Source organism: Orycteropus afer, unplaced genomic scaffold (genome assembly GCF_000298275.1).
Source record: "Orycteropus afer afer isolate SDZICR_OR568_19922 unplaced genomic scaffold, OryAfe1.0 scaffold00305, whole genome shotgun sequence".
Taxonomy (NCBI): domain Eukaryota; kingdom Metazoa; phylum Chordata; class Mammalia; order Tubulidentata; family Orycteropodidae; genus Orycteropus; species Orycteropus afer.
The window spans coordinates 2,666,074-2,680,924 of record NW_006921892.1 but is presented as its reverse complement, the minus strand read 5'-3'; the positions used below and the strand labels follow the sequence as shown (position 1 = coordinate 2,680,924).

General features: G+C 35.7%; 1 protein-coding gene across 1 annotated transcript in view; it reads left to right on the top strand.

Moving 5' to 3' along the window:
* RAPGEF2 (Rap guanine nucleotide exchange factor 2) overlaps positions 1 to 14,645 on the top strand; it is a 412,763-nt gene extending 398,118 nt beyond the window's left edge. Inside the window, exons 25-31 of the mRNA XM_042782406.1 lie at positions 1,254 to 1,463; positions 5,630 to 5,782; positions 6,521 to 6,595; positions 7,834 to 8,059; positions 8,627 to 9,186; positions 12,604 to 12,912; positions 14,620 to 14,645. Of these exons, the coding sequence (XP_042638340.1) occupies positions 1,254 to 1,463; positions 5,630 to 5,782; positions 6,521 to 6,595; positions 7,834 to 8,059; positions 8,627 to 9,186; positions 12,604 to 12,912; positions 14,620 to 14,645 (1,559 nt within the window). The remainder of the gene's footprint in view (positions 1 to 1,253; positions 1,464 to 5,629; positions 5,783 to 6,520; positions 6,596 to 7,833; positions 8,060 to 8,626; positions 9,187 to 12,603; positions 12,913 to 14,619) is intronic.
* Positions 14,646 to 14,851: the final 206 nt, after the last annotated feature.

The window sequence follows — 14,851 nt, the reverse complement described above, 5'->3', positions numbered from 1 at the left end:
CTTCCGTTTCTGTCTCTTGTTTTCTCACAAAGGCACTCTCAAAATGTACCTTTTAATCCTTTAAAAATCTGGCTAGGCTAAAATTGGAGCAGTTTTCTCTTTACTGGTTTCTGTCCTTGAAAGTCAGAGGCATTCTCCATTTATGACACTTTTGAACCTTCTATGGAAAGTTTAAAGATACCATCTATACAATTTGTACGTTAGATAGATGATTTGAGAATATTCAGATTATTAAATTTATTAGGACCCTATGAAAGCACTGCTTGCTGCAGTGACAAGCTTTTCCTCTGGAGCATATCCTCAGATTGGTCTGAGTTCAGCCTTGCTTGTTCTTCTTACCAGAATGTGACTGTAGACAAGTTACTTTAGCTCTCTTCTTACTTTCCTTATAGATAAAATGGCAGAAGTATAGATGTCATGGAGTTTTTTTAATATTAAGATACTCACATGTAGCAGTTGATTGTCCTGTTAATTGTTTGCTATCTATCTGCCACTGTATTTTACACTTAGAAATCTCAAGAAGTATTGGATTACTAATACAGAAAATTCTACCCCAGAGAAAACTTTGATAGTAAAAAGATCACAGTTAATACCATGTAGCAAATAAAAACCTAGCTCATCTGTGTCAAGGAATTTTCAACACCATTTTAGAAAGATAATTCTTAAAGATGTTCCTGTTGGAGCTTTTATCATTAATCTGTTTTTTTAATTATGTCTATAAATGCACATACATCTTGATCTATATTCTTCTAGTTATATTTTTAATATTTAAAAGTATAATCATCTTTTGAGAAGCTAATTCATAAAATAAATATCATTGTCATGCCATGCCTTTAATATTTTCTATGACTAGGTTGGTTGGGTTTTTTTTTGTTTGTTTTGTTTTGTTTTGTTTTTGCCATCTTGTCCTTTAATACGGGAGCTCTGGTGGCATAGTGCCTAAGGCATTTGATTGCTAACCAGAAGGCTAATGGTTCAAACCCACCAGCCACTCCTCAGAAGGAAGATTGGGCAATCTTATTTCCATAGTGATACCACCTCAGAAACCCAAGGAGAGATTACTATGAGTCAGAATCAACTCAACGGCAGTGAGTTTGGTTTTGGTTTTCATCCTTTATACAGGCAGCAGGAAAAATGATACATATTTTAGTATACTAATTACAGAAAACGCTTACACAGTTCTAAAATTATCCTGTTCATAGCTACTAACACCTTGAATTTCTTGTTCTATTTTGAAACCAAACAACTATCAGTGCCTAAAAATCCTGGCGACAAAAAGCCTGTCAAATCTGAGACCTCCCCAGTGGCTCCAAGGGCAGGGTCGCAACAGAAAGCACAACTCCAGCCACAGCCACAGCAACAGCAACAGCCGCCACATAAAATCAACCAAGGACTGCAGGTTCCTGCTGTTTCTCTTTATCCTTCACGAAAAAAAGTACCTGTAAAGGATCTCCCACCTTTTGGTAAGTGATTAAATTCATTTCCCTTTCTGGTGCTATACACTGTCATGTTTTCAGATTAGGAAAAGAATGCTTATTTTGGATACATTCATTTAATACTTTTTAATTTCCCTGTGATTATTAACTCTTAATAAAACTTCAATGGCCAGGATCCTAGATGATGCAAATGATATGTGCTCAACTACTAATCTAAAGATTGGTGGTTCAAACTCAACCAACGGTGCCATTGGGGAAAGGCCTAGTAATCTGCTTCCTAAAGATTGTAGCCAAGAAAACCCTATGAGGCAGTTCTACTCTGTACCACATGGGTGCCATAAGTCAGAATTGACTCAATGATGATAGTTTTTTTGTTTGTTTGTATTAAGTTTAACTTTATTTTTGCTAATGGAAGAAACTATTTTTATAAGTAGTATCTCATTCAGTCTGGCTTATTTGTCAGGGCAAGGGGTAGAATAGGAGAGTTACGCTCTTATTAATTTAATTGTTACTGAGTACAGAATTTGCTTTGGATGTACACATAACTTGGGAGCTCTGGTTGCTTAGTGCCTAAGGCACTTGACTGCTAACCAGAAGGCTGGTGGTTCAAACCCACCAGCCACTCCTCGAAAGGAAGATGGAGCAATCTACTTCCGTAGTGATACTGCCTCGGAAACCCAAGGAGGGGTCGCTATGAGTCAGGTCTGACTCAACAGCACATAACGACAACAACAACATACACATAACTTAAAACTACTTTTGTCTTACACTTTGCTTTGGTTATCTAGTGGTGCTCTAACAGAGAATACCACAAGTGGATGGCTTGAACAAATAGGTATTTATTCTCTTGCAGCTTAGAAGGCTAGAAGTCTGCGTTCAAAGTGCCAGCTCTAGGGGATGGGTAAAAACCCCTCAGCCTTGGGCTTCAGCTCTGCCTCTTGCTCCTGGTCCACTGAAGCTAGAGAGCCTTCTCTTACTCAGACAGCTGCTGGCTGCTGAGGCTGACAAACTCAAGGTTGACAAGTAACATAGCATAGTCCCAAAATTACCAAGCAACATAGCACGCCACTAGTCCAAGTCCAGAAACAGTCCAAGATTGGCAGGCAACATGGCAGGCTGCTGAACGAAAACTCAGCTATTTACAGGGTTCAAGCATACCAGAAAGCTCAGAGACCTTTCTTAGAGTGTCATCTTATATACTGCAAGCAGACCACATCCCTAAGGCAGCTACCCAGGTGCTCACAGTAGATTCCACTATGGAGTTGATTACCAATCTCATCATGAGGAATAAGAACATCCAGCTGCTCAGCCATTCAAAACCGGGCCCAGCCAAGTTGACACATAATCTTAACTACCATAAACATGACATGATCAGTGAAGTACTGGAATTTAGGCAGAATATTTTTAAGTCAAATCATTATCAAGCAGTAAATTCTTATTTTTTGAATCACTGATTCTATACCTGGGGGGAAAATACAAATAATTCCCACATGTTAAGGATAATTGTCCATAAAGTGTACTGATTCTATGTATATATGAAAGGAAGTAATGTTAAAAAAGGAAAGAAACTTTTAAAAAATAAACTCATAGTAAAAGTTTACTTAGCTAAGACAGTATGTTGATAACTAAAGTACATTTACTTCCTGCCCAGTGAAAACCCATCCTTATGAGTTAGGCAAGTCATGTAATATATCCCTTAAAAACTCTATCCTTGGCATACTCCTCATTGTTAGAAGGTGTCCTGTTTGTTGAGTTTGGAGAGGTGAGAAAAGAACTTATATGACACATTTTCACTTTCAAATATTTTTATTGCTCCCCCTATCACAAACCACTGAATTACATGTTTCTGTATCCATTACATTCTTAATATGCATATATTCCTAAATCCCCTGCCACCTCTCTTCGACCACATCTTTTAGCCTGAATGTCTTATATGGAAGATTATCAGTCCTCCTTTTAGCTAAATACAGTCTAGAAGCCGAAATGTAGGAGTTGCATGAATATATAGTTACTCTCCATGTTCCCAAAGAGAATTAATCTCTCAGAATATATTAAGGCCCATCTGAATATGTGCCCTTTAGAAATGTGGATTAAATAGTCATGTTTTCTTATGATATTATTTAGATTCCAATTATACTAAAAATCACATTATATAAAATACAGTGATACCTATGAGAGCTGGAACTTGACAAGACTTTCTTGTTTTTCCAGGTCTTAGAAGTTTTCTGCCTTTGACAGAATACAGTCTTACCACATTTCTATTGCTCGTTTTAGTAGTAAATATTTGAGTTTTCCTTCTGATGAATTTCTGCCTTAGACAGATTCCAGCTTTCACAGGTTTTATTTACAGTATTAATTTAGAAATATTGAGATTTATTCTTCTCACTCTTAACTTATGAAATAAATTAGTTCATTTGTTTCCAAATACTGTGTATTTTTTATATCAGTGTTTGTTATCACTAGAGCCACTTTTGAAGTATCTAGCACAGTCTTTTAAGCCATATCACCTTCACTTCTATCTACATCGTCTGAAAGACAGCACCTTTCAAATCTGTGTATAGTGCTGGCCTTGGGAATTTTCCAAATGAAAATGCCTCATCATGTTGCTTTAAGATTGTAGATATTTTCATATATCCTGTTTATGTTAGTATCTAAAAAGTTATTAAGTGTTGCTTTTATAGATGGTTTGTAAAAATATTTGTACTGTAACATCATCATTTCACTTCATGAAGTGATATGAAAGAATAAATGTTGGTAAATTGTTGCTTCCTTTATAATGAATTCTGTTAAGTCTGTGAACATTTAAAACTTACCTTGTTTGAGTTAATTTTAGTCTAAAATACCTTCTCAAATATCTCTTTGTTGTTCAAAATAAGGCTTCTTACTAATATGAGAGACTTGTAAAGATCTGAATGACTGACTCCTTTGTATCTGACAGAAAAAAAAGTTTTGCAGGGGAGGGGTCACCATTTATTGGCATACGTACTCCTTTTTCCTCCATCCTTATCGTATTTGGATTTACATTTGGCCCTGGATCATTCCCTTCTTCTGAAAACATTTTTCCATGGTTTCTGTGATATAATACTTGATGGGTCTCCTCTTGCCCCTCTCCTTTATTCATTTATTTGATCAAATATTAAGAAAAAAAAAGTTGCTGTCAAGTCAGTTCCAACTCATAGTGACCCTATAGAACAGAGTAGAACTGCCTTGTAGGGCTACCAAAGCCATAATCTTTACAGAAGCAGATTGCCACATCTTTCTCCTGTAGAGCCACTGATAGATTCAAACTACTGATCTACTTGGTTAATAGCTGAACACTTTAATCACTGCACCACCTACATGGAATTCCTTAAAGCTCTCTGATTCACTTGTCTGACTAATTCCAGTTAACTTTTGGCCTTTTACTTTTCTCTTGTCATTCTCTCTTCCCTGGGCTAATATATCCAACAATACCCAAATACCTGTTGAGTCCTATTAATAAATCTTAGCTGTGATGGCCCAGTGCCTAAGGCATTTGACTACTAACCAGAAGAAGGTTGGTGGTTCCAACCCACCAGCTACTCCACGGAAGGAAAACTGGGCAAGCTGTTTCCGTAAAGATTTATCACCTCAGAAACCCAGTGGGGGTTACTGAGTTGGAATTGACTTAATGGCAGTGGGTTTGGTTTGGTTTTTTGGTGTCACTTTTATTCAAGATTCAAATCTTTTCGAGTTGTCTTTCTTTCTTTCTTCTTTGTCCCTTAACATACTGTTGAGTGAAGAAGGTGACTACTTTAGGATTTAGAATCCTAATAAAAAATATTAGTAGCCATCTATTTGTGGGACTTTGTTAGATCTTTGTTAGATCTTTTCATGCATTCTGTAACTTTACTGTTTATAACATGAAGAGTACACAGAGCATTTAAATTGTAAATAGGTTGAATCTTGATGTAATATTAAACCCTACAATACATCAATAGCACACATGAATCATGATTTTTTTTTGCACCTTTAGCATACTCTTGTTTTATAACCCCACTGTGAGATTTTCTGAAATAAATGAACCAGTTCAGTTAAATAACATTTTTCACTTTTTAAAGTAAATGTACATTCAGAATTATTAGCACAATTTTTTTTTTTTTTTTTCCAGTAAGTAATGCCACTTCCTTTTCAGTCTTAAAAACACATATTTAAGTTGTTTACTTTCCTTTCAGGCATAAATTCACCGCAAGCTTTAAAGAAAATTCTTTCTTTGTCTGAGGAAGGAAGTTTGGAACGTCACAAGAAACAAGCAGAAGATACAATATCAAATGCATCCTCACAGCTTTCTTCTCCTCCTACTTCTCCACAGAGTTCTCCAAGGAAAGGTAGAATTATTTATTTCCTTACTTATTTTCTTCTTTGTTGCAATTATACATTTCAGGTATAATAAACTACATTTATATGCTTCATAATTTCTAATATTATATTCATTTAAATAATGTCATAATATGCAGTGGATTCTTTTCCCTCAGATTATAAATTTGGAAGAATTAGAGTTTTTATTTTTAAATAATAAATCTACAGTAAATAGTATTAAATTTATAACTGCATAGCCCTCTTTATAAATACATTTGTCTTTATTGTACTTAAGTGTGAAAAGTATCCTTTTGATATTAAAGCTTATTCTAACTAAGATTATATAACATTATAGAGAAGAGGATTTTAAAAACATAAGATAAACTAATACCTTCCTGATTTATTTTTTCATTGCATTAACACAGGTCTTGATTGCTTTTTCTGTTGCTATCTTGTTTTGTTTTTAAATAAACTAAATTTCAAGCAAACTCTCCTCATGTTGATGATCATTTTCCACCACGTAACATGTCACCATTTTCTTCTCCTACCTTTTAATTGACAAGGTGTAAGCCAGTAATAAATGGCTAAGAATTAGTTTTCCCCAAAAGAAGGCCAAGAAGGCTAATTGTTTTATTTGAGGCAGCAAATGCCTTTTGGTGCTTTAATTTTTAGACATTTCACACATCTTTTGAGTTTTCTGTGGGTATCAGTCTCTACTGTCCTTGTTAAATGGATATATCTAAATTCTTTTTTCATCCTGTTGTTAGGTGGCATTGGCTGTCAACTGAGATCTTTTGGCTCCGGGCAGCTGGACTTAACCAGTTCCTCCTCTTCTCTTGGAAGTGAGAACAGTAACAAGAATAACAATGCACCACGGACCTATGGGATAGGTGGGGTTTATAGAACCAAAAACACGGGTGGGAAAGAAAGGAATCATCTCATTAGTTAAGGAAAATGGGAGAGTTCCTCCAAATATCAAATGTTCTTTATGAGTGATTATTTTTCTAGAGGTGTTTTTTGTTTTTAGCAGTTTTTGTTGTCTCTTTTAAAGCAAACTTTAACTCTTATCTATCAACCTTGCAGTGTGATTTTTAAAAAGATATTTCAGAGATGAACACATTAAATCTTATCAAGACCTGTGCAAACTTTAAAAAATAAATCAGGAATACACAGTTTACTGAAAAGTTGGAGAAGTACTATTTAGAGAGTATTTTTGCAACATTTAGGTGTTCTGGATTTTTTTGTTTTTAGTTAAGTGACATTGTAAAATTTCTGTTGCATGTAATCATATAAAAACAGTATTTTAAATAGGATATGAGATCCTTAATAGTGTTGTAAAAAAGAAAAAAAAGGTACTGAGAAAGAAGATTTGGGTTTTTTCATTAAAAATGTCAAGACAGGGCTCTTTGTGAATTTCAGAGTTACTTTTAGCAACAAAGGACATCTGTTCAGACATTTTATAGTGATGGTCTGGGGGAAAATATGAAGATTTGTGCATTACATCCTTCAGAAGAACTGATTTTTATGAGATTCATCTAATACAGTATTTAATTTTAAAAAACCAAATGGCAAAAAATTCACATGATATCTTCTTAAACTCTTATTTTTTATTTTTTTGTTTATATGTCCACTTAGAATTCTAAGTATAATACAGATACTATTCTGTATTAAAATGAAATAATACTAAAATTGTATAAAAATTGAAAACAAGATTACTAACTTTGCACTCTGAAAAAAAATCAAACATGCTTTTAAATCTCATAGTTAATCATCATAGTTTGTTTTAGATAGACAAATAGTAATCTAACCTATAGCTAAGGGAACTAAAAGTAGTCTAGTAGTGCTGTGATTTCTATATCATTTCCTAACTCATGTAACAATGTTTTCTTTTTTCCTCTCTAAACTTTCAGTAAGCAATTTAAGCTTCATTAGAGTAAAAATTTACTTTATCTCTTTGTTGCCTGATCTCTACAAGTAGAATGTTTTGGGTTTTTCCCCCTACTTTGCCTGCGTTTTATTTTTGCTTTTATTTGATAGTTACTATTTTTATGTAATTATTATGGTTGTATTTCCCATGCAGGCTATACTTTGGCTCCTAGTGGTACTGTGGATAATTTTTCAGATTCTGGTCACAGTGAGATTTCGTCACGATCCAGTATTGTCAGCAATTCGTCCTTTGACTCGGTGCCAGTTTCGCTGCATGATGATAGGCACCAGAGGCATTCTGTCAGCATTGTGGAAGCCAGCCTAGGTGTGGGCAGGATGGAAAGGCGGACCATGATTGAACCTGATCAATATAGCCTAGGGTAGGAGGCTTTTCTTTAATGTTCTTTTATATCCTGCTTCCAGCTTTTTTTTATAACTGAGTTTATTGTTCTGGATGAATATTTCTACTTTACATAATGCCTAAGAAATATTCTCCCATCCCAATTTTAATGTTCATGATTTGTAGATTATTAAGTTCTAGTCCTGTATTTGTTGTGCAGACTGCTATTCAATTAGACATGTTCTTCATGGAATCACAGTTGTGCTGTGTTGAAAGCAGAGGGTGACATTAGGATTTATCCCAGTTCCTTGATATGACCTGCCTTCCTGAAATAATCTGATTATGTTGAGCCATCCTTAACCTTGTAAGGAACACATTCCTTTATTACAATCAAGTTGTTCTTTCTCATCTTATTTTATGGTGATGACAAGTTGAGAAACTGGACATGACAGACCAGGCCAGCATAATACAACTCAGTGGCACTTTCATTTTCTTCCTAGGATGAAAGAAACACACTTTTGGGGTAGGGGGTGAGGCGGGGGTTGTTATGTCATAGGTTTTAGTTAACAGTGTTTTTTTTTCTTTTTCATTTCTGTTGACAATTTAGGTCCTGTGCACCAGTGTCTGAGAGTCGGGGTTTATATGCCACAGCTACAGTCATTTCTTCTCCAAGCACAGAAGAACTTTCTCAAGATCAGGGTGATCGCGCTTCACTTGATGCTGCCGACAGCGGCCGTGGGAGCTGGACTTCATGCTCAAGTGGTTCCCACGATAACATACAAACCATCCAGCACCAGAGGAGCTGGGAAACGCTTCCATTTGGGCATACTCACTTTGATTATTCAGGGGATCCTGCAGGTTTATGGGCCTCAAGCAGCCATATGGACCAAATTATGTTTTCTGATCATAGCACAAAGTATAATAGGCAAAATCAAAGTAGAGAGTGTCTTGAACAAGCCCAATCGCGAGCAAGCTGGGCGTCTTCCACTGGTTACTGGGGAGAAGACTCTGAAGGTGATACAGGCACAATAAAGCGAAGGGGTGGGAAAGATGTTTCCATTGAAGCTGAAAGCACTAGCATGGCATCTGTGACCACAGAAGAAACCAAACCAGTCCCCATGCCTGCTCACATAGCTGTGGCATCAAGTACCACAAAAGGTCTTATTGGTAAGTTTAAAAATTAGGGTGCTTTGTGACATCTGGACTGTGATTTTAACCTCATTTATTTGAAAAGTTTATGTTTGTGATTCTTCTCTTCATTTTGTTCATAGTTGTAATTTTTTTTAAAAAAAAAATTGCTATTGATTTTCTTTTAATTCCCAGTGGCCCTGTGTGTCTAGGAGCTTTGGTAGCATAGTGCCTAAGGTATTTGATTGCTAACCAGAAGGCTAGTGGTTCAAACCCACCAGCCACTCCTCAGAAGGAAGATTGAGTGATCTACTTCTGTAGTGATACTGCCTCGAAAACCCAAGGAGGGGTAGCTATGAGTCGGATCTGACTCAATGGCAGTGAGTTTGTTTGTTTGTGTGTGTCGGAGTACAAGTATGCTGTATCGGATTTTCAGTGTGTGATTTTTTGGAATTAGATCCCCAGGCCTTTCTTCCAAGGTATCTCTGGGTGAACGCAAACCATGTTAGCTGTTTGTATCACTCAGGGACTCCTCATTGATGAATAATGCAAAAAAAAAAAAAAAAACCCTTTTGCCATCGAGTTAGTTCCGAATTATGGTGATCACATGTGTTAGAATAGAACTCCATAGGGTCTCCTAGTCTGTAATCTTCACAGAAGCAGATCTTTCTGCTTCTACAGCATCCCTGGATGGGTTCAAACCACCAATCATTAGGTTAATAGTCAAGTGCAAACCATTTGTGCTACCCAGGGTTGCCTGTGTTGGTATACAGGGCTTCCTAATTAACAATAAATTTAGGATTTTGAAATGAATAATGGTTAAGAGTATAAGTTTTGTGGTTAGGTACATATGTACAGTATTGTCAACGTTCAATAAATCATAGCTGTCAGGATCAGTAGATTGTCATTATGGAAATTTTCTAGTCTAATTTTGATTTAGGAGCTCTGGTAGTATAGTGCCTAAGACACTTGACTGATAACCAGAAGGCTGGCGGTTCAAACCTACCAGCCACTCCTCGGAAAGTTGGGCAATCTACTTCTGTAGTGATACTGCTTCAGAAACCCAAGGAAGGGTCGCTATGAGTCAGGTCCAACTCGACAGCATGTAACAACAACAAGTTTCGATTTATAACTCTTCCATAACCGAATTATTTTTTACTTTGATTTTTTTTGTTGATGCCGTGTATTTTTAGTAATGGAATCAGAGTGTTTGTCACATCTGAATTGTGATTTTAGTGTAATTTATTTGAAAAGTAAAATTTATGTTTGTGATTCTTTTCCTTGTTTTGTCCATTGTTTGTTTTTTTTTTTAAAAAATACTTTCCATCGATTTGATTTCAAGGAAATTAAGGCAAAAAGAGTTTTTTGAGGTAATATGAATTTCAGTACAATTATGTGGGATGCATATGTACAAAGTGGACTCTGGTGTTAGAATTGGCTGGGTGAGGCTGGTTTCTTCAGATTCACAGAGTTATACAGGTCATTGCCAGACAGTAGCATGTAGTCCAACTGGGATAGTAGCTTCCCAAGAAACCTGAGAAGAAGAAAATGTTAGTGGACGATACATGTCCTGTGGGTCATGAAATGTGTCAGGAAGATGCTCCCTTTTTAAAGGGAGAATTTTTGTTTGATTGAAACTATTTTAAACATTGCATTATTCTACTTGCATCTCTTGATTTAGAATGTTAACACTTTGCATATTTAAAATTTTTCATTAATTTGTGTTATGCAGACAGATTGTTTCTATGCTAAACAAATGTATTCTCTTTGTACCCTGTAAAATGAGAGAGTGCTAGTAGATTGTGTAATGAGTTAAGAACATGGGCTTTTATAAGGTCGATTGGGATTTACATCCCTTGTTTGCCATGTTACTAATTTTGTAATGTTGAGCTAGGTGCTAAACTGTGCCTGTTTCTCTATCTGTAAAATGAATTTAATAATTTCTACATAGTAGAATTATAGTGAGGATTAAAGGAAATCTATGCAAAGCGTTTAGACCAGTGCTTAGAATGGTGAACTCGTAAGTACAGGAAAGATGCTACTGCTTCGCTGCTGCTGTTTCTGAAGCGCTCCTGGTTCTTCAGTCCAATGGGGATATTATTTCTATGGTATATTCAGTGTCTATAATTGAAGTGTAAGAATTGATTATAGGATGTAGAGTGAAAATTTCTTGAATATAATAATTTCAGAGCTCACTTTTATTTGTAGGGAAATTATTTTTTTTACTATATAATTGTTTTGCCTGGAAATTATCTAGTCTAATTTTGATTTAGGAGTGTTATTTATTACTATATAAATGGATTATATGTAAAGACTTTTATATATAAAAGTATAAACATTATATATAGATTATATATAGCTTCATTGGTGAATGTCCAATTTAATATCTTTTTATGATGAGTAAAGAGGTAACAGTAAATGTATATCCTTAGGTTGTAATTTTCTTAAAGCGCTATCTTTTAACAAATTATGTTCAGAATGTTTATTACAAATAAAAGAACAGTATTTTTTATTTCCCACTAGTTAAATCTAGAAAGTTCAAGAAAAATAAAATGATCACTTTATTTGCAGGTTTCAGGTCATGGACATTAATGTGAAAGGATTTTAAGAAAAAAATATGTATCTTACTGTTTGAGTTTTGAAGTTTACATTTTTGCCTTTTGTACTATTTTCCAAAATTTTTAAAAATTCATTATTTTCCAAAGTGAGATCCAGATACCTGAAAGTGATAGGAAATTGATTCTCTGCCTGGTAAGAGTAAATGCCCAGCAAAGATGGAATAGCCTACTTTGTGTCTGGGTCAGGAAAAGGAAGAAAGTGAACTTTTACCAAGCACTATTGTGTTCCAGTCCCTGGGAGGCACACACAATCAGTGTGTGTGACTGCTTACTGAAAAGCTGGCAGTTCAAGTCTACCCAGAGGTTCCTTGGAAGAAAGCCCTGACGTCTCCTTCCGATACATCAGCTGGTGAAAGCCCTGTGGAGCATAGTTCCACTCTGACACATTATGGGGTCACCATGAGTCAGAATTGACTCGATGGCAGCTAGTTAATATGTTCCAGGCACGGTACTAGATACTTTTTATGTCCTTTCTTTGGTTTAATCCTTTCAGTAAGCTCAAGGGTTGGATGTTGACCTTATTTCTATTTTATAGTTGAAGACAAGTTTTGAAGTAGTCCATTTAAAGTTAAGGGTACTTAGACTGTCCGGTAGTGTGTCCCAGCAATTATTTCACCACAAAGAAATCAAGATTGTAAATTTTTAAGTTTAGTTAACATCCATCTCCCTGCCTACCACATACCCCTGCGTCTTCTCCATACCACGTAAAATCACATTTGCTGTTACATGATGTTTAAAATCTAAAGTGCTGTGTAGTAATTATCAAGTACAACTTTGTGGCATGAAATATTCTTCTCCCACAAGACTTTTAATGGTGTATCCATTGTTTTTACTATAGCACGGAAGGAGGGCAGGTATCGAGAGCCCCCACCAACCCCTCCAGGCTACATTGGAATCCCTATCACGGACTTCCCAGAAGGACATTCTCATCCAGCCAGGAAACCTCCAGACTACAATGTGGCCCTTCAGAGATCGCGGATGGTTGCCCGATCCTCTGAAATGCCTGGGCCTTCCCCAGTACAGCAGCAGCCACATGGGCATCCAACAAGCAGCAGACCTGTGAACAAACCTCAGTGGCATAAACCAAATGAGTCAGACCCACGCCTCGCCCCATATCAGTCTCAAGGGTTTTCCACTGAGGAGGATGGTATATATGCATTCTTATAGATGTGTAAATTTATGGTACCTTTAGTAACCTTTCCAAGGTGTTTCTGTTTTCTTCACACTGTTTTCATTTGGTACATAGCTGAGTTTCTAACCACATACTTGAGTGAAAAACATTCTCTGTTCAGACTTCTAAACTTTTGACTGCTTTCTTTGTGTAATGTTATCCCCCTCCCTAAATGGGTTAAGGAATATTACACAGTATTCCAGATGGGGTCACTGGTACATGATTCAATTTCTTGTCTAATTCTGAAGAGAACTGAAGTACTTCTGTGGCCCCATTTTAAGGAAATTATTAAATTCTCCCACATCAATGCTGTTTTCAAGAATTTCTGAAAACATCTTAAGTTGTAAAACTTGGGTATTTAAGCTTTTCTGTGGAAATGTTGTATTTGGACTTTTCAAAGACTGATAAAGATGAAAGACTGATAAAGAAGTATACTTTCTCTATTGTCTAACTAAGTTGTTGCCTTCTTTCTACCAATTTATCTTGCCATGCTGGATTGAGGCTAAGGCAGGAGATCTTGTCCTCCACCTCTTTTTTTTTATATTTTAGTTTAAAATGTTTTGTTAAACAAATAATCACTGAAGGTGGGGGTACAAAGGCCACAATAAATGAAAATTGCCAACAGTCTTTATACTTGCAGATAACTACTATTAATATTTTTATATAGCCTTTATACTTCTTTTTCCTGTGTATATTAGTATGTATTATTTTTCAAATGACACATGCTATATAAAAGTTTTATAACTTTTTCAGTGAGTTCGTTATTAAAAATCTCCATGTCAGTAAATTTACAAGGTATACTTTTATATATTGTATATTTTTTTTAAAAAATTATTTTATTATTGAAACTATATATACAGCAGAACATACATAAGTCTAACCATTTCTGTGTGTACCATTCAGTGACATTGATTACATTCTTCAAGTTGTGCAAATATTCTTACCCTCATTTTCTGAATTGTTCCTATCCTGTTAACATAAATTCATTGCCCCTAATCTTTCAAGTTGCTGTTGGCAGTTTGAGCCCATATAGAAAATTCTTAAAAGAGTGACATTTTTCACTACTGAAGCTAAACTATTGTTTGATTTTAAGAAGACTTGAAGGGGATATTTTTTATTTTAATGTTTAAAGATTATCTCAGAGAAATAGATTATCTCAGTTTCAGGAATTCATCCAAACTTCATGGATCCAGGAAGTCTGGAGTCCATGAGAATTTGGAATTCTGTTTTGTACTTCTCCCCTTTTGATCATGATTCATTCATAGAATCTCTGATCACATTAAACAGCGGTAGCTGGGCAGCATCAAGTTCTTGTCTCATGGCAAAGAACATAGTTGTTCATGGAGGCATTTGTCCATACTTCCATTTCCTGCTTGTATTCCTGACTCTCTTTCCTCTGTTGCCCCAAGTGAACAGAGACCAGTCAGTAATCATGGATCAGATGACCTGTATTATATATATATATTTAAAGATATGTATGATACTTTTTTAAAAAATAACTTTTAAAAGTATTATTGTCAGTCATCGCCTAGAAAAAAATGAAAGTTTAAGTAAGCTATACTAAAAAGAAGAGTTGTAGTGTTTTCATTTAGCACATCAGTAAATATTTTCTGTATAGCATAAGAAATGACTTGCTTTCACACTGATTTTATTTACTTATTTATTTCCTGGTTGTGTTTGCAGAAGATGAACAAGTATCTGCTGTTTGAGGCACAGGCTTTTCTGGATCCAGAGTGAGCCACTTACAAGGAGAGCACAAGAAGAGGTCCCTAGCATTGGAGATTGGAACTCAAAATCTGAGGATGGTGGACCAGTTTGCCTCCTTCCCTGCCTTAAAACAGCATGGGGCTTCTTCTCCCCTTTTTCCTTTCCCCTTTGCATGTGAAATACTGTGAAGAAATTGCCCTGGCACTTT